General features: G+C 32.8%; 2 protein-coding genes across 5 annotated transcripts; one reads left to right on the plus strand and one right to left on the minus strand.

The window, feature by feature from the left end:
- Positions 1 to 1,728: 1,728 nt before the first annotated feature.
- Positions 1,729 to 4,647, minus strand: dgt1 (KAT8 regulatory NSL complex subunit dim gamma-tubulin 1). 2 transcript variants are annotated; one of them, XM_017897091.1, is made up of 8 exons: positions 4,381 to 4,647; positions 3,641 to 3,892; positions 3,379 to 3,560; positions 3,109 to 3,277; positions 2,600 to 2,900; positions 2,392 to 2,514; positions 2,183 to 2,323; positions 1,729 to 2,065 (listed from the first exon to the last, which is right to left on the minus strand). In XM_017897091.1, the coding sequence occupies exons 2-8, from the start codon at positions 3,883 to 3,885 to the stop codon at positions 1,844 to 1,846; spliced, it is 1,383 nt and encodes a 460-aa protein (XP_017752580.1). In that variant the 5' UTR covers positions 3,886 to 3,892; positions 4,381 to 4,647; the 3' UTR covers positions 1,729 to 1,843. The 2 variants fall into 2 exon arrangements, with proteins under 2 accessions (XP_017752580.1, XP_017752579.1); XM_017897090.1 differs by having other exon boundaries at positions 1,729 to 2,092.
- A 1,074-nt stretch (positions 4,648 to 5,721) lies between these two features.
- LOC108545469 (cyclin-T) lies at positions 5,722 to 22,230 on the plus strand. Of its 3 annotated transcripts, XM_017897102.1 has the most exons (8): positions 5,722 to 6,082; positions 8,090 to 8,300; positions 8,397 to 8,520; positions 8,698 to 8,743; positions 10,300 to 10,390; positions 10,521 to 10,718; positions 10,834 to 13,773; positions 21,296 to 22,230. In XM_017897102.1, the coding sequence occupies exons 1-8, from the start codon at positions 5,937 to 5,939 to the stop codon at positions 21,365 to 21,367; spliced, it is 3,828 nt and encodes a 1,275-aa protein (XP_017752591.1). In that variant the 5' UTR covers positions 5,722 to 5,936; the 3' UTR covers positions 21,368 to 22,230. The 3 variants fall into 3 exon arrangements, with proteins under 3 accessions (XP_017752591.1, XP_017752590.1, XP_017752592.1); XM_017897101.1 differs by lacking the exon at positions 21,296 to 22,230 and having other exon boundaries at positions 10,834 to 14,376; XM_017897103.1 differs by lacking the exons at positions 5,722 to 6,082; positions 8,090 to 8,300; positions 8,397 to 8,520; positions 8,698 to 8,743; positions 21,296 to 22,230 and adding an exon at positions 9,195 to 9,265 and having other exon boundaries at positions 10,834 to 14,376.
- The last annotated feature ends 3,609 nt before the right edge of the window (positions 22,231 to 25,839 follow it).

A 25,839-nucleotide genomic window follows, 5' to 3' on the forward strand; every position in this document is an offset into this window, starting at 1 on the left:
AATACGTTTGTTTTTAAAAAACTTTGGTGCTCTTTTCTTTCAAGTTGTTTTATTATAATTACTCTGCATTTGCACAAAGTTTTAACTATTGTATTACAAAGAAAGTGCATATATATAAGTTTGTGTTTCAGTAACTAACAAACTACCAATTAAGATGATTACTGTTAATGTCACAGCATATTCTAGTTTTGTGTAACTATAGATACGCTTGTGCACAAAGTAATCTCATTAAGTATGGACACAGATAAACGAAGGCGGTAAATTGCCATTTATAATGATTGGATATATTGAAATTTTAAAGTACCCTCATACTGCCACAGTAATTATCAATTATTGAATTGGTAATTACTTACAATTATATGTACATATCTGCATGTCGTAAGATAATACATGATTAAAACTTAAAAGCTAAATATTTTTAGCTGTACTTACGTAAAAAAAACGCATCCATAATTTATGATTGCAAAAAGAGCTGAAATATCCTCAATTCTCTAAAATTATATTGTAAATAAAATTTTGTTAAATGTTATACTATTATTTCTACACACTGCATTTCTTGTGGTCATTGTACTAACAAAGTGTAAAAATTATTTTCAAAATATGTATGGTGCACTTTTTTTATTACTTAAAAATGTACTGTTTAAACAACCAAATTATGATAAAACTTTATCTACTTATTGTAAGTTACTTACAACATTTATTTTATTTGTATGTTAATGATTAATGCCATGATCAATAACAATGTATTTTTTTACAGAAAATGTAAAAATTGAAAAAAAGCGTTATATTCTTGTAAGCGAAATACTTTCTTAAATTACATCTTATATTAATACTGGTGTATTTAACTAAATGATTTGCGCTTTTTGTAAAAATTTAAATGCTAAGTATAAACTAAGTATAAAAGTTAGTTTTTGGAAATATGTTTATATATTACTATATATCCTGAAAGATTTTAATTTTTTTTACGTATAATATAAATAGAAATAGAAAATTTGTTGTTTTTTTAAAAAAAGGGAATGTTTTATTGTTTTAAATTCATTGTTTTTCAAAATCAATTTATTCTTATTTGCTGTAATAAATTTTAATAATTTCATTAATAGTTAGTTGAAAACACTGTACTTAATTCTTTATTTGTAGTAAAAATTATATATTCCTAAGTTAACTTTAGCACCAAGTAAAATTAATATTAAAAAATTTCTTTAAAAAATAAATTTTACTTCATTTAATAATCTGAATGCAAAACAATATGTTTAATAAAACTATGTGAATGATATATAAAGATTTTATATACTATATAACACTTAATGTATAGAAAGTGATATTAAGAATATAAATCATGAATTTTAGGTGCAAAATTTTTTTAGTTTATTTTTATAAATTATATATTTTATATCACTATCTGTTACAATATTTATATTAAATATACTTATTATTAAGTATTTAAGTATACTGTGAATTATTCGAAAAATAGTATAATATGATGGGTGTAATTTAAAACTGTCATTTAAGAAGGTGATTCTTGTTTTTATTTTTAAATCTCAATAATGAAAAAATGGAAATCACATATTTACAAATCAAAATGATGCTAGTAATTGTATATATACAAATACACAAATCTATAAATTATATTAATAATATATTCTTTGCTGTCACACAATATGCATGTCTGAATTCACATGTCTTTCTTAGCGTTTAGGCACTTAATATACAGTTAATAATACAGTCGAGTTGAATAAAATTTGTAAGTAGGTGTTGAATTGTATAGTTTTATATAAATATAGTTAGTATAATTACGTAACAACAAATATTAACATTCTGTGATTTTAAATCATAGAAGAGTTTATCACACAGAAACAAGATCATCTCTATCACTCATCTGTGCTGATAAACTAAATGCTGTATCTGTGCTAGCTTCACTATTTAAACTTTCATTAAATACTGGTTTCATGTGTGCAGCATCGCTCATCTCTCTCATTAATCCCGCCATATCATCATCTGGATCAATTTCTTGAATTTCACCTACTACATCAATTTCCATAGATTGATTATCTGTTGTTGATATTTCCTGCGTTTCAGGTTTTGATTCTTTAAACTAATAATTATGTAATAAAAATAAAATTAACATTATTGTATTACTTTTGTTAATACTTACACTACAAAAAATACTTATGTAAAGTCTTACCTTCATAGATTCTAATTTACATTCAGATGGTAAATTCATATGGAACACACAATTTGTATCAAATATTACAGGTACTGGCTCATGACACTCTATATCTGCTCGAATTGCTCCACATGCTTTAAACAAAACTTGATGTTGATCCTGTTAATAAAATATAATTTTTTAGGTTTATATTATATCAATAGTATAACTGAATATAATTATTTTACTTTTAAAATATGTTTGCGACAATGTTTTGCAGCAGGAAGAGTTCTCTCTCCACATTTTACTCCACCTTCTGTAAAGATACATTTTGATATACTTGGTATTTTCTGTGTTGGTCCTTCAGTTGCCTGCAATATAATAATTTTTATTATTATCATATATTATATTAATATTACCTATTATATAAAAGCAAAATATTTGTGCTTTATTTACCTGTGCTCTACGTTCTAAGGATTTTCTATATAGTATTGCTTCAACTCCGCTTCGTCTATGATAACGATTTAAAGCTTTTAATTTTTCATAAATCTTCTTTTCTTTTGCAGTTTCTTTTGGTTGGTCATGTATACTACATAATGTTTCCTTTTCCTTTTTAAGTGCATGTAAATACTTTCGTCTTTTCTCTCTTAAAATATATTGTAGTCTTCTAAACTGATCTATGTAAAGTGATTGTAGCCTAATTAATTTTTCTCTTGCAATGTAGATCACCTCCTCAGCAGTAAAAATTCCAGCATGCCTTAAAAAATTAATACTAATGATTCAATAGAAATTACTGTTTCATTTTTGCAAAAAGCAACTACGAAAGGCAAGTAAGTCAAGATAATGGCAATTAATGTAATTTCAATTTTAAGATTTGCTCAAGCCAAAGCAAGCTAGCTGATGTTCTACAAGAAGGAACAAAACAATAAAGTATTATAAGTATTCATATATAAGAATATTCTTACTTTAAAGGATCTTCTTGTGCACTATATAAACTTTCATTATCACTGTCATCAAGGTAACTTCCTCTTAATGTATCATTCACCATAGTAGGTTCAACATCACTATCAGAAGAACTTGCATAATCCAAAATATCACATCCACTTGCATTTACTTTATATGCATCAACTTCAGCTAAAAGGCAAAAGTAATAGTTAATGCAAAGTATAAAAATCAATTCAAATATTTTAAAATCAGTTTTAATTTATTAATAAAATAATTAAATCACGGCTTACTGAAAGGATCTAATTGTTTCATTTTTCCTTCTTCCTCTTCAGTATCTTCAGTACTTGAATCTGCTTTCTTCACATAATGACTTAAATTAAGCAAGAGCATTTCAGGTGTTTGTGGTAAAGAATGTCTTGCTGTTGATTTTATACGTGCTATTTGAGCTTTCCTAGCATGTTCATTGCAATATCTATAAAAGACAGATATTTATATATAATTTAGAAATTGTAACATTAAACAAAATTCTTTAAATTTAGATTCAGTACATACGAAATATCTCTTCTGTCCAATTTTGGTGCAGGATTTAGACATTTTCTTCCATTAGTATTATATACAAAACCACATTGTTTAAATGGAGCATTTGAATCCTCAAGAATATGTTTAGCACAATAACTATATCCCTCAAGGCAAACTTGTGTGCATTCATAAGATGAATATAAACATGTTTGTGTTTGTTTTGACTTCTTTGTGGCTACAATAGTCACGGGCATTGTTGTTTTTGGAATACGGAACATAACTTGCCTATTAAAAAAAAAAATAAAAATTATAAAAATAAAATTAATTTCCCACAATAAACAACGAAACCAAAACAAAATAATTGCATAAAAAATTAAATAAAATAAAAATTATATCAATTTATAATTACAATTTCAAATTTAGCGCGATTATTAACGCCGGAAATCAAAATGATTTCATTTATTTTACTATTTCAAAATAATTTGCAAATTAAACAATATTTTATATATAAAAAATTATGGTATATATAAAATATTGTATACATTTGTATTTATATCTATTTGATAAAATACAACTATAATATAATACGTATTTGTAACAAGTGGTAGCTCGCCGCCATTTTATACGTGAGATGTTGAATGAAGTCTCATTGATGTATGTACGGATTTCGAAATAATGAGGCGGACATGTGATTGGTTTTTGTGAAAATTGGAATAAAACGAAATAAGCGGGACTTAAAAAAGCCGCGAAGCATAATTTTTTTAGAAACTTACTGTGATTTCTTACATCAAATCTTCTAAGAAAGAAAGTCAGTGCCAACCAATTTACGCTTGTCACACTCTGCGTACTTCTGGATATTTCAAGAGAGAAAAAGATTATATTGTGAAACGTAAAATATTGGCAGTTGTGCAGTAAGTCTGAAGTTGTATCCGAATAAATAATAAATACTCGAAAGACAACACTGGATCCTTCGATAGGACGAAGATAACGGGACGCTACTACAGGGGTAACATTGGCTGCGTGCACATACTACTAGCTCAACGTCGGTTGCGTCACTTCCGGGAGTTTAAAGCTCAAAAGTTCTAATTGATAAACTACGTGATTCATACCTATCGTAGACTGAAAAAGTTCAGGTAGGTTATGACGTTGGTCGTAAAATATTAGCCAAGTTGAATTTACGTTACGCACGCGTGTTTACTATTAACTAATGCAACGTGTTCGCAACAAAGAATTATTTATATTTATTTCGTATTAAATGATACAAATTTATCGTGTACGTCGTGTCGAAAAAATTACAACTCCTTGTGCAACATAACGACAATATTTTATAATTTTTTCAAATGAAATGGGGTAAATTTTAAACGTGCATAAATTTATTACACATAAAATAACCTTAATACCTCAAATATAAGATATTACAAACTTTTTGTTTTGTTATTGTAATTGAAATAACCAACCTCATGGCCTGCCAAAAATTCGTAAATCAAGTTTATTAATGTGGTGTATTATAATATAAAAATGAAAAATGATTGCGGAAGGTATTTCCGTACAATAATTAATGCCGTATATAATTGATTATTCTGCAGACTTAACATGTACCGAGTTCTAAACTATGATGCATTTACGGTCGAGTTTAAATTTGTGAAAATCTTATCGAAATTATAAAAGTATTTACTAATTTCACTTAAAAATGCAACGATTCTTATGACAAATCTTAAAAATAAATCTCGTTACTGTGATGCATTATTGAAAAGTTGACTTTATTAATTTATTATAATTATTATACGGAAAACTTATTTTGTAAAATATTAAACGAATAAAACGTCCATAAAATAATTTTAACGATATTTCGAAGTTTCGTATTAACCTGTAAACTACGACAATTTAATGTCATAAATACATAGAAGTACCGAAGTCTCTGAAAAATTTCTGGAGCTGATTTTTCTACTGCATGATCTGCAGCAGTGCTGTGAAGTTAGATACGAACCAAATGATTTAAAATAGGAAGATGCTACTTCCGGAATTCAAAATGGAATCTCTACATAAAGTGCAAGTTGCATAAAATAAACGAGAAGTAATTCATGGAAGAGACAATTGAATATTTATGAATGAAGTTGTAACAGCACTATAAAGATATTTATTTAATAATTAATGTGTGATTATGTTTTACTGTGAAAAGTTCCACGAGTATGAATTTGGAGTGGAGTTTCCGGTTAGCGTAGTGACGTGAAGTTTTCAACGTGTTGCCGTTGTGCATTGTGTGCTCGCCGCCACCGTCGCAACCGCCGTGAAGTGCGCATCGTTAGTACCGAGTTGTGTGTACATATAAATGGCGGCTGACGAAAAATGGTACTTTACGAAAGAACAGCTTACAAACACGCCGAGCAGAAGATGCGGCATCGACGCGGATAAAGAACTGAGCTACCGGCAGCAGGCAGCGAATTTCATTCAGGATATGGGACAGCGGCTTGTGGTGTATCCTTTTAACGAGTGCATGTTCAGTTGCGTGTTTCTGAACCTCCCTTTCCCCCTGTCCCCACGATCATTTTATGTCCGTTTTATGCTTTATATTTGCTTAGATCATTCCAAATTATTATATTTAATTATTTGATTGTATTTCTTTTACACATTGACCTTTTAATACTTCAAATTTTTGGACGAATATGATATTCATAACGTGTTGTAAACATGAGTGACGTGCGAAAGAAGAGGTCACGCGTCATGATTACGATTCTCCATATTGAACTTCATTATGTTAGCCTTAGTGTATAATGAATTTCGGAATTTTTGTGCTATTCAACACATTCATATTGATCATAAAATAGTGTAAGTGAATGAAAGTGCCCATCAAAATTTGGTTATCCAAAAGGAGGACAGAGAATAGGGTCATGGAAAGGCAGCATTGTTTGCCAAGCTAAGTTTTACAGTAGTACCAACCAAAAACCACAATTTCTGCTTATATTTTTTATGCAAGTATATTATTTCATATAATTTATATATATGTGTGTGTGTGTGTGTGTGTGTGTGTGTGCGCGCGTGCGCATGTGTGTATATATACATACATACACACACATCATATATACACATATGTATATATATATATACACACGCGCGCGCGCGCGCGTGTGTGTGTGTGTGTGTGTGTGTGTGTGTGTGTGCCCATGTGTGTATGTTGTATGCGTGTACGTTTAAAATCAAATCAGGACGAAAGCTTATTTACCAATATCATACTATTACACATTGTCACTATTTGATTACATGGTGAATATAAAAAGTAATAGTTTACTTCAGTATATTTAGTATATGTTAATTTATTACTTAACTATGAACTTTACATAATATTTTGTGCATTAAACTTCAACTAATAAAACACATTTTTTACATTAAACTTATACTAATAATATTTTAGAAATGTTGTAGATATACTTTTACAATATATCATAGAAACCATTTCTGTTTCCTATACATTTGTTTTAGATATATATTTGAAAATCATAAATGTCTTAATTATCTTACCAGTTCTGAAAAGTACAATATAGTTTTTATATTATTTTGAGTTTAAAATTTATGAATATGAAACCTACTTTGGAAAAAAATCATATTATTGAATTCTAGTTTTACATTTCTGTAGTGCATGTATAATAATACCTGTATTAGATAAAGTACATTAATAATATTTAATACATAGTGTAATATTTATTTTTTGTATTGTTCTATGTTTTGTATTGTAACATATTCTGGATTCTTAATTTATATATTTTCCTTTTAATAAGGTAACAGGAAATCTAAAATATGAAAATTAATAATGTGATAGAAAGCATAAATGAAGAAGATCTTAACATAAATAAAGTATAAATAAAAATCAAGAGTATACATCAAAATTATGTGATTTATTTGATCAAATTCTTCATATTAATGTAACATACAGATTAAATAAAATTTTTTACATATAATGTACTGTGCCGTCCATTTTTTAATCTTACCATTTAATTTAATAATTTAAAAATAATCATTAAGTATATTCTCTTACATAATTTTGTTTTTTAGTTTAATCATTTTTATTTATATTGGTTATTATGGCATAGTTGAGATATTAGATATTAAATTTTATAAATATGTAATTATTACCGTAATGTAAAATATTGGATGTAATATATCATTATTTTCATTATTCTATTTATTTACATATTAATTAACTATACTAATAAATAACTTAAACATTATTTTTATGTTTATTTGATATAATTATATAATGATACATTTATGATAAACTTCAAAATATTTGAGAGAATATTTTTATTTTATATAAGCTTTAATGCGGTAAGATCATTACATTGATCGATACTGAATAGCACAGAAATTCTTGAAGTGAGTACTATACTATATAAAATAAATAATGAATATACAACATAAAAATAAGTATAATCTATTAGTTATTAATATATTACATTTTGAGTATATTCCTTAATTAATTAAATATAGGTCACAATTATGTATCAACACAGCAATAGTGTACATGCACAGATTTTATGTATTCCACTCGCTGTCACATTTCCACAGGAATGCAATTGCAGCAGCGGCACTATTTTTAGCAGCAAAAGTCGAAGAACAACCACGCAAGTTAGAACATGTTATCAAAATGGCACACATGTGTCTCCACAGAGATCAGCCCCCACCTGATGTCAGATCCGAGGTAAAATATCAATAATTAATATTATTATTAATATCAATAATGATATACCTATAATTAATGATAAATGCTATCATTGAAATTTACTTTCATTTGTAGCAATACCTTGAGCAAGCTCAAGATCTGGTTTTCAATGAAAATGTCCTACTACAAACATTGGGGTTTGATGTCGCCATTGATCATCCCCACACACATGTTGTTAGATGTTGTCAACTGGTTAAAGGTATATAAATTACATTTAAAATCTTGTATAATATGCATCTAAATATTTTCCATGGTTTTTATCAAGATATTGGTATCATAATAATAAGTTTAAATAATAGTGTAAACAACAAAGTTTTAGACTTTTTAAATATAGTTTACAAAAAATTGTATTGAATCATTGCAACTTTTTTTACAGCGAGCAAGGACTTAGCCCAGACTTCATACTTCATGGCATCTAACAGGTGGCTACACATTATTTCCTAGTATCTCTTACTCTTAGCAGTCTTCTGGTCAAATAGATGCCAGCTGGAGCATATTTCCAAGCTAAGACTGTCAGGCAATAGCCACTGGCGCAACATTCTGACCTATTTTCTTGTTAGAAAGCAAAGTAAACGTGAAATAAAATTGTACAAATATTTTTTTGTAAATAATACAAAACTCTATTACATGGTACATTCTTTCCTAAAAAGGAGCAAAATTATTTAATCATTTATATGATGACAAAAAAAGAAGAAAGCAAAGATATTTTAGGGAATGATATATTAAAGAAAATAAGACAAAAGTTTACTATAGGAAAGTTTACTTTGATTTCATACTTTTTTTTTCTGATTTCTAATGCGAATGTTTAAATGTCAACAGTAACTTTTGGGGAGGAATGTTGCGTTGCAGTCGCGGTAATGTCTGATTCTAAAGAGAACGTATGCCAAAGCGAAACGAAGTTTATTTCGTAAACTAAGTTCACGATGAGGATTGCTTAATTGAAGGTAAATGAAATATTCTTAAGGACTGATCGTTTTCTCTTACATTACGGTATATTGTCCAGTTTTTATTTTTATATTTACATACACTTATTTTTAAGCTGTAGATGCACAAAGCAAATTAAGAGTGAGTGAAATGAATGTGGAAGTAGTGTAATGGCGAGTGAATGTTCAAAAACATTGAATAATAAAAGATGAATAATTAGATTATATGTTACATTAGTAATTCATTATGGTATGGACACAGTCTGGTTATAATCCATTCAAATATTATTTAATATTTCAAAATAATATTTGAACAGGTCATACAGAGACTGAATAATTAGTGTAGATTAAGCCTTAATCTATCTCTGTTGTTATAATGAAATTTTTACCACTTTTTGAACATTTGTATTTTTTTTTTTCTCATTAAAAAATTTTTTTCTCGTTCTTCTTTAGTAAAGATATATTAAATGTATAAGCTATTTTATTTAATTTAAATGACACGTTCTCTCGAATATAAAAAATGTTAGAAATTCTGGTCAATTTAATTTGCAGTTCCAAATTTTCATATAGTTCAATGTTATTAAAGAAAAATTTTCTCTATCATGGGATTATGTTGGGGCAAACTTCGGTAAATTTGTTACGATACAACAGAGTGTTGTAGGGCTTACGTTTATAATTACCACTTAGAAAACTGTCGCATATACTATATTGATTTAGTTAATAATATTTCTATAGAAATTTTTGTGTAGCTCATCACGAAAAAGTATTACATTCATACGTACTGTTTTTTTAACTGTTTTGGAAACGTACTCTTTGGAATTAAATTCCGTCTACGGAAATTGTAATTGGAAATATTGTAGTTAATTATTTTCAACGAATCGTAAGAAATTCGTCCTGGTTTTATCCCGATATTACCCATGTTTAATAGAACTAGTACTTCGTTTTTATAGTACAGTTCTTTTTATGCCCTGGGTTATATTTCGTCAAAAAACAAAGTGATTGAGAGGACTGTTACTGTTCTCATGTTGATTTATAAAAGAATTTTTTCTTTTCAGTTTGCATTTGACAACCATGTGTCTGCAGTACAAGCCAACGGTAGTAGCCTGCTTTTGCATTCATCTCGCGTGTAAATGGTCTAATTGGGAGGTGCGTATTATTAATTTTATTCCTTAATAAAACAATTGTTAAATTATTTTATGTTTAAGTCATTTTAAAAGAATTTTTATTATAAGAAACAAATGTTACTAATTGCAATATTATAATCGTTCATTTGTAGATACCACAAAGTACAGAAGGGAAACATTGGTTCTGGTACGTCGATCGAAGTGTAACATCTGAGCTTTTACAAGAGCTTACAGCAGAATTTCTCCATATATTTGATAAGTGCCCATCAAGATTGAAAAGAAAAATAATGAGCATATCTGCCAATCAGAGTCCAAGCATAAATCATCCTAGTTTACCTAATTCACCTTTTGTGAGTACTTTTATCGCTATATTATGTTAAAGACTATAGAAGTACTTCCATCATACATTAAAGGTAATACAGAATATTAAATTTATTAGATAATTTTACTTAATGTCTTATGCAGGATGCGGAACCTCGTAAGGTACAGTCTCCCGCGACGACGGCCGATGGTGGACCTACATTCCATACGAGTCGACCTCATCAGACGGAGAAACAAGAGGAAAAGAAACAAAATGTTCCTGCATCTGCGAGACCACCAGTAGATTATCGGGAATATCGAGAAAAGAAAGAACGTGAGCGGTTAGAAAGGGAAAAGGCGTCGGCTCCAACGACGGTTGCGCAAAGTCACGTGTCAGATATTAATAAGCATCATTCGCATCACCATAAACCTGTATCTAGTACAAACGTGCTGAACAAACATCCATTGTCTCTTGGACAAAAGACACTACACCACAATCATCACCACAGACCAGATATAAAAGTTGGACAACCGGTAACTCAGAGGCATTCGAGTAGTACTCAAGCTAGGGAACCAAATCGCGATCCCAATAGACAGAGGTTACAAAGAGAGTACAATTCGAATACTGGTACAAGTAGCAGTAGTAGTAGTAGTAGTACTCTCCATTCTCACAGCCATGTTGTACCGAAGGAACCAACTTTGGATAATTCTTTAACGGATTCCACTACTCACAGACCAGATGTTGGAACATTACAAGATCCAATACCTCATGGAAATATACAGGAAAAACTTAGTAATAATAATCATAGTGTGCACAGATTAAGTGGAGTAGAAAGTAAACATCAGGGTCATGATAAAAGAATGTATGATCCAAGACATAAACCTGTAGAACATAGAAAAGATAGTGAACAAAAGCCATATAAATATCCAGATCCAACAAGAGTTGACCGACAAAGAAAGTCTGACACGTTGGAGCAAAGGTGTGAAGAGGTTAGGAAGCTTATCGAAAAGCCATTACCTCCACCTAAACCAACGCTTGACGTACCGTATATTTCGAATACGCAGAAACCATCACATCATACAAAATACAATCAATCAGAAAAATTACAGATTAGTACTAGCGCAATTTTGACCGATGTAAAACTTACCACTAACCAGAGTTCATTTTCGCAAGAAAAATCTCCTAGTAGCACCAATTCGACTTCGTTGCTTACTCAAAAATCATTAACTTCGAAGACAGTATCCAGTCAGCATACAGCTCATGGTGTGTCTCAGATATTAAAGGATACAATTAAAAATAGTAATTCTCAATCGTCAAGTTTAACGTCTTTAAATAATCTTGATGATGCGAAAACTGAAAAGCGACAACGGCATGATGACATAGAGAAAAGTTCGTCCGATACCCAACAGAGTGTATTACAAACCCCCCCTGGTAAGCCCAAATCGCTATTCAGTCCAGAGAAAGTACCAACGCCTCGAGAATCTCATTCACAGAGGCCTAAGACTAAACAAAAGACGCCGCCCTCGGCTGCAAAAGTTCCTAAGCAAGAACGTGTACCAGATACATCGATAGGTTTTAATTTAGTATTACCTTTTGCAAGCCCACCGGGTTTGCAACAACAAGAAACGCAGCAAGCTAAACGATCGGCTACCGATGTTTCTACAACGTCCCATAAAAGGCATCGTACGGGTAGTACAAGTGAAAGTGGACAACAAGTGAAAGTAAAATTGGATGATACTTCTAGTTTCGAGGCTGCTAAGATGCTTAGCAGGGTACCAGAACTGATACAACCTATTAGAGATAATCCATCGGCAAACGGCAGAGCCACGCAAATCGCAAATGACATGAAACCACCGGAACTCATTAAACCATTTGACACGGAACCAACGATATCACGTTTTAATACAATATCGACGCAGCAACAGATCTCTTCGAATCCACAGGGTTTGACAAATGGATTGGATACTAATCTGGTAAAGCAAGATTCGCAAGAATTCCAAATTAAAAAGGAATCTTACAAGACAGATATGCCGATAAAAGCTGAACATTCTCAGATTAAAGGCGAATATTTATCGCCAATGAAATCTGCTCAAAGTATAAGTGCTTTACTTCAGGAGCCTTTAGCACCCATGCCATCATTATTGCAAAATATACAGCAGTTTAGTCAAATACCGCCGCAACAAATTCATCAGGAACAATTTCAACAACAACAGTTGCAACAACAACAGCACCAGCAACAGCAACAGCAACATCAGCAACAACCGTCACTACAGCAGCTTCAGCCACCTATATCTCATACAATATTACTTACGCAACAGGAACCTATTCAAAGTCAATGTTTGCCTCTATCATCGGTTAGTGAATCTACGATAGTTTCGACCGTTGACATAAGTGCTCTCTCTGGTCCTATACAAACTACTACAGAATCCATTCTTTCCGTACCAACGTCTACTACTTTAACCGTTGTACCTCCCGTGGAGGAAAAGAAGTCGGAACACCACAAAAGTGAAAAGAAGAAAAAGAAGGAAAAGCATAAACACAAAGATAAGGAGAAGAGTAAAGAGAAGCACAAACACAAGCATAAAGACAAAGACAAAGAGAAGCATCGGGAGAAAGATAAAGAGAAAGGAGAGGACACTGTGCCTGCGGTACCTATTAAAATTACGATTCCTAAAGACAAATTGAATTTGAGCACAGAGTCGACAGGAAGCACCGGAGGAAATGCAGTGCCAACAGATAAAAATAAATCCCCCCAAAATACAAGTATCAAGATCATTATTCCTAAGGAACGACTGAAAGGTACGGATAGTGTCTCGAGTTCGCCGGCTCAGTCTGTCGTTCAGGCTCCATTAAAGATCAAAATCCGTACGGATGGGATCTCGAGAAGCTCTGGGGCCCCTTCGACGACAAGCAGTTCAAGCAGCATCGTTCCAGAGTTCACCAACGAGAGTCGCAAGCGCGAACGTCCCGATATGAAGGAGAGTCCAACGACTAGTGTTCCGCCAACGAAGAAGCAATCGCAGGTCTCCTCGGCGGGTTACGGACAACATCGACCAGGCGAACGGCAGAATGGCAGGCATTATAGTTCAGGCAGCAATAACAAGGTACGTGGAGGCGGTAGAGGCGGCCGCCAGTATATCGGGCGTGGTCCACCACCAGCAGGATCGGCGGGCCATTACAGTGCTCCCGGCCAGCGCGACGGCTACTATCAGCAAGACACCTACAATAGTAACAATGCCCGTAATCCGCATCATCCTCATCCTCCCTCCGCTCGTGGTGATCCAGGTTACTCGAGGGCTGGCCATGTAAATCAGTCGCAACCGGATCCTTATTTCTTTAATTACCCGCCGCCCTCGATGTTCACTCCCGCCGGATACATTTATGATCCTGTTATGTACTATTCGCAATATCAGCAACAGTACTCAATGTATCCGGCGGGTAACGTTATAATGACACCTGACGGTGCCATTGATACGTCTGTACCGCCACCGTCTTTACCACCGAACATGCGACAAAATCAAAGCATGATCCCAGTCGCGTCTGCTCGGCAGGAATCCAAGACGCCACCACCGTTGCCGAGTGGACCTCCTCCTAGTTCCTCACCACCACCACCTCCACCACCGGAATAACGTTCGTACGGAAATCCTGTCTTGTAGTGGACTTCAGAGGTAGTTTCCAAAGTAGAGGTAGTAACTGCAGCCACTTCTTCCTCCATTTTATCATTGTTTTACTTTTTCTTCTGTCATCGTTACTACGTCTTAGTTTAACTTTCGACACATGTAATTGAAAATTTTTCGTGCAATATCTTTTTGTCGTACACGAGTTTCTATCACAATTCATTTTCATGTTTAATATTCATTCGGTACAAAATATATAACGTATAATCGTTAAGTATTTAAGTGCTTTCGTGTAAAAGAGATCCATTAATATCACGAACCTTGGCAGGTTCTCTATTTTAAGGGAAGACCATATTCTTTGGGGAAAGATACATATGAAACTGGGAACCGAGGAAAGGAAGTGGCTGGAGATTCCCGTAGAATCAAACTTCGATCTTGAAGGAATACACTTTCACCTTGCCTCTATCCTCTCTTCTTCTCCCTTCCAGTTTGTGAATGGTAGAAGTAGCAGCATGACATCGTACGATCTCTATTCCCCTAGTGTTACAAATTACCATTTCGATCTTTCCACCTTTGTACCTGTAGCGCATCTCCTTAGAGTAGTTAATGAGTGTGAGCCTTCGTTCAAGAATGAAACAAAAATTTTGCGAGGTCCTCGTGGCCTCGGAATCACGAAGACGACGATGTCGTGAAATGACGTGCAATGTGTAGGAAAGAAATGAAACCGGATTCGTTTTGTTTGAATTAAGAACGCTAAAAGAAGTTCTTCAATTACTATTCATTGTCGAGTGAATTATTTGATTATACTTCGAGTAAGAATAATTATATCTTATAGAAGATATATAACTTTCGAGAATATCGACAATTTTGTTTTCGAACAACTTTTTCCTTTGTTAAAAAATAAAGATAGAATCACAAAAAAGAAAGGAAAAAGAACAAACGAACAAAAGAAATCGTTGTCGTGAAGATATATGCACGAAACACTGCCAGATCAGAAATGAAAAGGTAACTATGTTTTGCGCTCATGGTCAAACGTCGATAGATTTTAATTAACGTATGCTCAATATTGAAAAATCGAGAAAAAGAGAGTAATCTTTCTCGATCTCTTTCTTCTCCTCCTTTTTATGTATCGCGGTAACGATAGTCGAAGAGTAAATCTTTTGCAATGCTACTTTGACGATCGAACGAAGTTCGTTGGGGTAGTTGAGAAATTCCTTTGCTGGCAAAGGGTTCTGGAAGAAAGGGTGGTGTGCAGAGTGTTGCGTTCACGAAATCAAATCGTCGAATTCGAAACGGGTAAACGGCTAGAACAACTTACGACGTTACTTAAAAAAGAAAAAAAAAAACACGAAAAAAATAAAGAAAAAAAAAATCAATAAAACAAAACGAAAGAAAAATAAAAATGAATAAAAGAAATACGAAAAGGAAAAAAGAATAAAATGTATCGTATGCAGTGAAGTGATGAGAGTGCTCAGAAAACATAAGTGTATCATTAATACGAATTTGAAAGTGTACGCATTTGTAAAGCTATATATAATTTTGTTGAAACTAACACGTTGTATCACATTGTCACTGTTTTTATACGCGGATGAATAATATTAACAAGATTCTTTCCGACTAACCCTTTGCAGTCCAATTTATCCGTTTTGCTGCTTCGTGTCAGCCAATCCAAATTTCGACTGTGCTTTCTTTACTGACACTTTCGATACTTTATTTTCTATCCTTATTCCAGCACCAAAATTGGCATCCAACTTAACTTTGCATATATTTTCAAACAAATTTGAAGAAAATCAAAGTACAATGCGTGGTGTATTAACATTACGATTCGCCTAGGCTGTTCGTATAATATTCGTATAATTCAGAAGGAACGCAAAGGGTTATCATCGCAGTGTTCTCCAGCGTGAAATACGAAGTTGCATTAGAATAGCAAATAGTTTTGCAAGAACGAAAAAAGAAAAAGAAAAAAAATAGAATGTTGGCGATAAAAGAAAACGACGACCGCTCAAAATAAAATGCGACTTCCGTATTACTATCTTTAGTTTCGCGACATTCTACTTCTACGCCATTCTCTTGAACGATGTCGATACGTTTGTACGCCTGTTTGAAAAATATGGTGCAGATTCGTCGAAGAAAAATTACGAATGATAGTTAACGATTAGATGGAGCCGTAAAGTGACGGTATAGAACTTTTGCTCTCACTGTTAGTATACGACAACTATAGACTTGTTAATAACGCGTTATTCTTTTCCATTCGTCTCTCGTGTCCGAATTAGTACACGCGGTCATAATCAAAGTCTGATCAAAGGAATTAGTGATTGATCATTCGGTTAAGGTACAAATAAGGCGAGCGATGCTATCTTGTTGCGATTTTGTAGCGATGACGTTATTCAATTCGGCGGGTTTATATCTCTGATGATGTACCGATCATAATCCCGTAATTCCATTATTGGAGATATAAGTTCGATGCAGAAATCCCGCTGGGGTATCGCGCCAAATGATCAGCGAATTTCAAATCGAGTAAATTTTAATTACTTTTCCCAGACTGTATTTATATGTCAATTAGCCAACAATTTTTCTAATTTGTATATATTTGTCTACAATTCGAGCGAGTTAAGGCCGCCATTACGCGCGTACTGCTGCATCCGCGCAACAAAATGGCGGACCGACGAAGCTTAAACCAAGTCGTACGTTCCTCTGCATTGGATCTTATACTTTTAATAACGAGATTGTCCTTTCGTGTACGTTGTATCGTTAGAAACGTAAATCTGTCGAATCTCGTAGCGTTGCAAGTCGAAAATTGGAACGACGTTGCATCTCTTGTCTGTATCGGGCCTAAAAAGTCAGAGCAACGATTTAACGATGCTTCTTTAACCCTCCGTATCTAGGCTGTTGTGTTTGCGTCGAATCAGTGAGCGTGTTCTCATTGTTAGCTCGTTTTTACGATTCAATGGCATTTTTGCGAATTTCGAGTAGCTGTACTATGAATGTATAAAGGAATTTTTTACGAACTTTTATAGAGTAAAAGACGGCATACCGAGGGTTAACGAGACGAAAACCACGTATTAAGATAATATTTAGCTCTTTTTGTTTCTTACACATTGATGAAGAGATGATCAGATTTTCACGTTAAGCTCGCTGAAACGAAATGGTCCATTATTCGAGCGACTAGTTAAGGAGTTTCCTACCTAAGATTTTATTTTTTACATTCTCTTGTACAATGCTTCGAGCTTTGATCACTGAGCGTCTTAAGTGTATGTAGATTGTTTTTATATTTATTTGGAGTAATCGTGGCGCGCGTAGGTGTAATTTTTTTTTTAATTCTTATCAATACAATTCACGTCTTTGACAATATATGTATATTATATATGTATAATATATATATATATATATATATATATAGTATATATATTATATGTGTATATATATATGCAACAAAGTAAGAATAATCGTTGATATAGAATGGATATTATCTCAGGAACGTGTCGAAAGAGAGCGAGAGATAGTGTGATTAATATATTAAAAAGAAAAAAAAAAAAAGAATATATAATCTATTAAGAATGCGTTTATATTTACATAAAATATACACTCACACACGCACGCGTGCATGCGTGTATCGTGTTTGCCATTGTGACGGACAAAAATTTATCATGCAGCTAGCGTTAATGGCTCATCGATGTCATTGTTGTTATTGTTATAATTATTGTCACAATTAGTACCTAGTATTTTGAAACTTAGACCATTACATGTGTACTGTGTGATTGCTATGACCGTTGCCTCTTTTTTAGGCTTCTCAGTGCAAAATTCTGTATTCAATTCTCTATCATTTGAATCGTTATTTAGCAAGGACGGAGATTTAGTAATTTCGTTATTCTAATTTAGAGAGAGAAAAAAAAAAGGAAAAGGTATAACAAAAAAAAAAAGAAAAAAATAAATGAACAAGAAAAATATAATTAATGAAGTTTCTTTTCACGGGAACGATTCCGCGTGTGAAACAAGTGCCGTGAAAAAACGATATATAACGTGTATAGAAATTTGCACAAGAGAAGAAATTATTTTTCAAAGGCACGTGTATACTTTTTAAAATCTGTCGTGGGCCTTTCTTAGGATTTTGTTAACGAACAATTTTCGCGTATGCCTCGGTCGCATCGGTACAAAGTACTGAATCGTTCAATCGAAATGTAAAACGATATGAATTGTTTCGAAGCGACACGAAATAATGATAAAAACCGAAAAAAAAACATTAAAAAAGAGAGAAAGATAAAAAGAAGACAAAAAACATTCAGGAAGAATGTATGGCAAAATTTTTATTTTATTATAATTACCGATACACACCATTTGATTTACTTTCCATAATTTCTCCTTTAATGATTATCGATTATGGCTGATGCACGAGTTTAATTGTGCAATTTAATTTCCATCGGCAAGACTACAGCGATTGTACAACGAGAAATATATTTTTACTTTGATTACCAGAAATTAGTGTATTATTTGAACAATGCTTTGTTCTTCCTGAATACGTATCGATTATTAAACGGAAAGAACAAGATCCTGTTAGCTTTAGCCTTAATCAAACGATAAATGTAATCGAAACGGTATTGTAAAAATGATGGAAGCGTGTAGGATTTGCGGGATCCGTGTGTGATTTTGGAAAAGAGAAAGAAAGAAAAGGAGAAAAAAAAGAGGGACTACTAAAACCACGGGAAATTGACAGAATCGGCCTAGTTAAAATTGTGCAATTGTACAAGTCGTATGAAGACAAAATAATTGCTAAGGTAAATTATGTAGGTTTTGTACTCTCCGATAGTGAGAAGTTGAAAGAGAGTTATAATATATATTAATATATTAGTGATAATAATACAAGCCCACGCATGTGACCAGCGATTGACATGAGTGATATGAAATTTATGAACTGTTCAGCTACAGAAGAGGAACACGAGATGTGTAACATTGCGAACACTGCATCAATACTGTACACAATGTATATCTACCACTTGTCGCGTACGTTTCCTGCAATTTTCCTATACAATAACCACCTGCGTTCACGAATGTGCGTGTTGGTAAAATTCTCCGAGTGTTGCCCATATGAATACGCTTAATGGATTTCGAAAAAAAGAAAAAAAAAAAAAGAAAAAAAAAGAAAAAAGAAAAAAAAAAAAAAAGAAAAAAAAAGAAAGAAGGAAACTTCATTCGTTAAAAATCATAGATACCCACGGTATTATCTTTGTAAAATACACACCGTTCAAACGATGTCTTTTTTTTATCTCTATATGTGTTACGCGTTCGAAGAGCACGAAGATAAACCGAAGGAAAGAAGTCTAAGAGAAGAGACGAACAGAGTGGACTCGCTACCTGGCATTGATATTTCTGTGCTTGGATCGTCCGGAATCGTTGATTTACCAGAAAAAATGCAGGTGCTTATACATACATATATACATATATAATATTATATATAATATTTTAATTTTATAAAAAATAATATTATATATAATTTTATAAAATTAGACTGTTATAGCTCACGTTGCGGATAATTGCATACATAATTACGCCAGGAATCGTACGCGTCACGTGTTCGACCAAGAAAAGAAATAATCATCGGAAATAAACGTTCTGTGGAAACGAAAAGTACCTTAGTGATTATTTTGTCTCTTTCTTAACACACCATACAAAATATATGTATGCATATACGTATACACGGTCTGTATGTATATACGTACATATATGAATATATTTTAGATATAATATCGCACACCATCTCGCCGCATCTTTTTGTGTACTAACATTTATATCACAGCTATCAGTATGTAATACGATTATTATCATGTGTAAAGGTCTTCATTATACGTCATCATACGTGGAAAATAATGGTTTCCAGTATATAAGAGTCGGCAATCGAAACACAAAACATGTTATTTGATTTTACTCGCTTGGTGGAGGGTACTGATGATGTCTGCCTACATTATTGTCGAAGCGTCGATGCTATTGTTGTTATTGTTGTTGTTTGTTATGAGTGTATTGTGTGCGTGTAATTTTGCATGAGCATGCGCGCGGTAGCAAGCTTTCTGTGTCGTATGCATGTATTCAGTTTTTAAGGATTATGCTTCAATTTGCGTTTCATTTAATATCTCACGGACAGTAAGAGTACCTTCTAAATTTGGGAAGACGATAGAATGGGGTGCAATCAGCGATATCATGGCATTTTCTTTTCTTTCTTTTTTTTTTCTTTTTTTTTCTTTTTTTTTCTTGCTATTCGAATCATTCGATCTATTTAATCCACCTTTATTTCGATACCATTGAATACACGTAGTATTCATTTGCGATCCATTATGATTATTTCGATTTACGTCGTTAGAAGCTTCTACATATGTCATTCATTCATGAAGTTACTTCACGTACGTTGCTCTAATTCTTGGTTGATCAAGTCCGCAAAATTGGATTTCAGACGTTCTTGTGTCTCATGCTCATTTGCGATATTCTTTCTCAGAGCATCGACTAGGATTCATAATTAATTTAACTGAATACCTGTGATCCATTTATTAAGCTATACAAACACCTGTCGCGTGTCTGAAATATGCATCGAGGAATACGTTTTCATTCATAATTTCTAAATTATGCATCGTAGTAAAAATTGAATTGCAATGTCTCACGATACGTACCGTAATCAGTATGTTTGATCAACTCATTAATATCAATTTCATTAATATTAATACTTCTCGTTGAATTTTCGTAATAGGCTGATGCAAATATAGCGTATTCCTCATCTGTTTCTTTACGACCGAGATAAGAGAGGAAGCAAAAGTATGGAAAAGGAATTTCATCGTTTAACGATGATCAAGTCGTTCCCTAGGATAACCATCGCAAGATAATTATAATCTTCCAAGGAATTAGAGAATTTATATATGCGTTTAGTCAAGGAAAAGACCTAAGAATTGATTCTATTTATTAATTCATTAATTTCTTACCTTAGACATGTTAAAGAGATGGAATATTACAGTTCTGTTTGTATTTTCAGGAGAAACACACGTCTAGCCATCACAAAAGTTCCAGCAAGTTGTCGCAATCTCAGCAGTCTCACGCATCGTAGTATCCGGACATCGCTAGAAGAGGATGTCGGTAAAAGTCTTCAGGAAATCCTCCGAATTAACCTGGTTTGATGTCCACTGAAAGGAGGAATTTATCTTGTTATGCTTCTTCGTCCTCATTGAAACTACATTGAGACACGAAGCGATACAGCTTTCATCGTCGTCGTCGTTGTCGTCGTCGTCATCGTCGTCGTCTTTCTCAGAGTCGTCCCAGTTAATCGAGAAGAAAATGGATCTTCGCGGCTATCTATTTCAAGCAGCCCTCTTTAACATTAACGACGAGGGAAGATTTTTGCGGTGAACATTTTACACATGGCTGTATCGAAGATGAGAATTTTAGAAAGACGCAAGCTTGGCGCCTTACGTTAGCCAAAGTTTAACGTAAATCCATCAGCGATTTATGCTTTCGATTAGAGAATGAAAAAGAAAAGAAAAGAAAATAATATTCTTACTCAGGTCAAATTAGATACGCGGTAAGTTAGGAGGAAAGGAAATTTTACTTCGTCCTTGATCATCAGATTATACGACTGATTTTCATTCTATTTGCGATCTATATACGTCATTTTTTTTTTTCTATCTTATAAGATATGAGACGAATTCTTCTCTTCCTCGACGTTCAAATATCCGAAAGAATACGTCTTATATCAATGTAGCCCTCAGGATCAATTTCAAAGTTCTACTCGTACGATATTCTACGTCATTCATATGTAAATGTGTAGTATATCACGTACGATGTTTAAATGTTATTTACTACAATCGTCTTCGTTTTTCAACGATTATTGTAGGAACATCTATCGTTCAATAGAACATAATGGAAGATAAAATATTTCGAATTAAGAGTCAATGTTTTCTTCACTGTAATGGAACTTGAGTCGAACTTCTGACTTCGTTTCGAGGGCTAATATTATTTTCTCCTGTCTTTTTATTTGTTATTCCATTCAACTGCCACATTTTCCTTTGTATCGAAGAACGCGAGATAATGCATCGTCAATCTCACAGCTATTAAATTGTGATCGTCGATCGATTCGTTAGACAGGGACGTTGTCAGATTCGAAGCTCAACTGAGCCGAATATAAAGTAAACATTGTACGTTTTACATATTAGGTGACAAGTTTTTCTTTGTTATTCAGTGGATTCAAGAACAAAATGCTTTGTGCGACGTTCTTACCTATGAAGCGAAGAGATGCAATTATCGTATTGCTTAATTATACATATTCGTTATCATTTCAATAGATCATTTCATTTCTCTTACATTCATGATGCATTTAACGAAGTTTCGTTCCTTACCGCATCTTCATACTGTTTCTTTGAATCAATCAAAATCATACAAAAATCAATCCATTTCTATGAAAGTGTAGAATGCGTAGTTTCATAATTGTTAATGGTACAAGTAGTATTTTAGTGACCCACCTTATCGATTGTTCTTTAAAGATCAATTTTCTACAGGTTCGAATGTCCCTAATAAACGAATCGTTTGTGCGAAGCGGTGAGCATGTACACTGAAAGAAAAACTTGGTCCATGTCCAATGATATTTATTCGTGCCGTTTTGTTATGTACATAGCCGAAAAACCGCATAATATAGTAAGTAATTCGAATTATACTATCGCCACTTAGTATAAAGGACTATAGATAAACAATTAATATTATTGTCAGACTGTAAATAAAATTATTTTGTATGCCAAAATAAACCAAATGAATGACTCGACATACTACGGTTACACAATCGCGTTACATCACACAACGTAAGAATACATATTAAAAAAAAAAAACAGAGAATGGTACAAGTTGCAGTACGCGCAATGGTATAATAAAAGACTCCATTAATTATTATCTTCACTCGTTCAAAAAATAAAGGAAACATGCGTATATTTAGCGAACACAGTTAATACTCGATTCTATTCTCTGTAGGTATTATTTTCTAAGAGAAATCGATAATAGAATTATACTACCGATATATTGCGAACGGCCGTGCGTACTGTATCGAGAAGAAGAAATGTGTTATCACTGGTTTTCACGCATATTTCGTACTGAGCATTTGTTGCGTTATCTTAAAACGAGCAGCTATAATAATAATATTAATATTAATATCAATTAACTTTAAATAACGGTAATTATAATAACACCAACATTGATAATTGTAACAATAAGAACGCTAAAGGTGAACGCCTCTATCGTTTGTGAACTTTCAAACAATTCACGCATAGCCATTCTTCGTCGTTCTTCTTTTATGTGCATATCGAAGGTTGCACCGAGTTCGGAAATGTGTACGGAAAAATGTATTTATTGATTAAATAGTAAGCCGATCGAATGTAACTTAGATTCGTGGATCGTATTCAACTATGTCAAACGCCTTTGACACGTTTGTTCAACGAAAAGAGAGTAAAACAAGAACAAAAGGTATGTTAGCAATAAATGTTCCGACGCTCCTCGGCGCGATAAAATATCATCCGCTTGTCGTTCGTCGAACAATATTGCAGGAATATTTTTCATTCTTATTACGATAGGTGAGAATGACGAGCCTATTTTATCGTGTCGACTTAATGTACTGTCCCGTAGCCGAGAGTAATTAAAAGTTCTACTTAGAGTATTATAGGTACACATTATGTATAACATTATTGCCTCTCAAAGAGAGTGATTGCACCGTGCATTTCTTCGTTTCAACACGTTTCACTTTAATCTTTACAGAACGATAGATCAATTTTTTAGTATTCTCTTGGCTGTGTGGTACAAACGACGTTTATTGCTAATTATTTTCAATTAAGCGAATATTTCAGCGTAATAATTGTAACACAACTGTTTCACCATTTATCACAGTTCAGCGACACGGAGAGAGCGAGAGCAAAAGAGCACGCGCGCGCGTGTGTGTGTGTGTGTGTGTGTGTGTGTGTGTGTGTGCCTGTCCGTGTGCATGAGTGAGAAAGAGAGAGCGAGAAAGCGAGAGAAAGAGCGAGAGCGAAAGAGAGAAAATTAATTACGTAGAATTTCGAATGAGACGGCGTCGGAACGCACGGCATTGTTTTATTGAATAATAATTCGTTTGTCGACCAATTTTTTCGAAGAACGAAACGGACTCGCTTGAGATCGTTAGATAAAATTTAGCTATAAATCCTCGATTAGAACGGAAATAATATGTTTCTTTGGAAACAACAGCTTTCGTTTCTTTCTTCGAAAAAGAAGGATTAAACAGAAAACATACATGAGTTCAATCGAGGTAGAAAATGAAGGAGTTTTTTTAAAAGGACGAACGCGAGATAACCGAAGAAAAACCGTGTCCGCGATGTAAATAAATTTATTCTTAAGGACTTAAACAGAAATGACGATTCGTGGAGAGTGTATACTTATTATTATTATTATCGTTTGCAAGTCGTGCATTTGTATTTCACGCGCATGCCACGGAGCCTGCGTATCGTGGATACACGCTCGATCCGGAAGTCTTTAGTCGTGAGAAAATTTGTTTGCAAAATCAACAGTAATTTCGTATTAAAAACTAAATTATGAGCTGTACAAAGTTCATTTCAAATGTATTTTAAGTATGGTATACTTTTTTTCCTTTTTTATTATTATTTTTTTTTTTTTTTTTAAGTAAACTCACCTTGATGTTAAACGAGTATTATTACCTTTTTTAATTATGAGTGCAATTGTTATTTCATAATGAAGGCTCAAGTTGGACAAGCATGCTTATCTTTTTAAAAAAATATGTTTTATAGAAGACATAAACTCTTTGTTTTCTCTCTCATGACTGATGATTTTCGAGACCCGAGTTAAGCTTGCCTAGTTTCAGGCGGCGTTAAAAGTTATCCTCAATAAAGAGAGAAGCAAAAGAATGACTAAAACAAGTATCTACGTGACTTTTCTTATTTCACCTTTTCATATTAGAACCATGTACTATTTGATTTATTTAATGACCTTAAATGGTACTAAGTTACTTTATTTTGAAACTAGTCATTTTTTGATATTAGATATTTGATTGAAACTTTTTCACTATTATATATTTTATTTAAAATTGATTAAAGGAAAAAGTGATAAAAATTATTTATTGTTTGCTAACTTTTATTTCATGAAAAGTAATCAATATATTTAAATGCATAGAAAATAATATTAAAGTATATCAATTTGATGAATTTTTAGTTAAGAGATAGTATCAATTATATTAAAGATGGTATATTATATTTATATGTTACATATGCTATAAAAAGTTGATCAGTTATTTTATGATATTTACATGTTATATTAAAGTTATCTATAAAACACTATAAGTTAATTCTTCAAAATTTAAATTCACGCGTGCGCATTGTCTCAAGATAAATTTATAAGTATCTTTCAGGGTGTATACTACCGTCAGTATTCGTGTATCAGGGTCGTACGTAACTGCGAACTTATGACTTTATACGTAGATTTCAAGTGTGTATCATTTGTTTAGGGTTAAGAAAGTACATGTTACTGAGTATTATATAGAATTATTCGAGAAAATTA

Source organism: Eufriesea mexicana, unplaced genomic scaffold (genome assembly GCF_001483705.2).
Source record: "Eufriesea mexicana isolate 0111107269 unplaced genomic scaffold, ASM148370v2 scaffold422, whole genome shotgun sequence".
Taxonomy (NCBI): Eukaryota; Metazoa; Arthropoda; class Insecta; order Hymenoptera; family Apidae; genus Eufriesea; species Eufriesea mexicana.

Coding starts and splice junctions, on each gene's coding strand:
- dgt1 (XM_017897090.1), bottom strand. CDS start 3,885: ATGTTCCGTATTCCAAAAACAACAATGCCCGTGACTATTGTAGCCACA. Junction 3,561..3,640: donor TTGGACAGAAGAGATATTTC/GTATGTACTGAA, acceptor TGTCTTTTATAG/ATATTGCAATGAACATGCTA. Junction 2,324..2,391: donor GTCGCAAACATATTTTAAAA/GTAAAATAATTA, acceptor TTTTATTAACAG/GATCAACATCAAGTTTTGTT.
- LOC108545469 (XM_017897101.1), top strand. CDS start 5,937: ATGGCGGCTGACGAAAAATGGTACTTTACGAAAGAACAGCTTACAAAC. Junction 10,391..10,520: donor GTAAATGGTCTAATTGGGAG/GTGCGTATTATT, acceptor GTTCATTTGTAG/ATACCACAAAGTACAGAAGG. Junction 10,719..10,833: donor GTTTACCTAATTCACCTTTT/GTGAGTACTTTT, acceptor TGTCTTATGCAG/GATGCGGAACCTCGTAAGGT.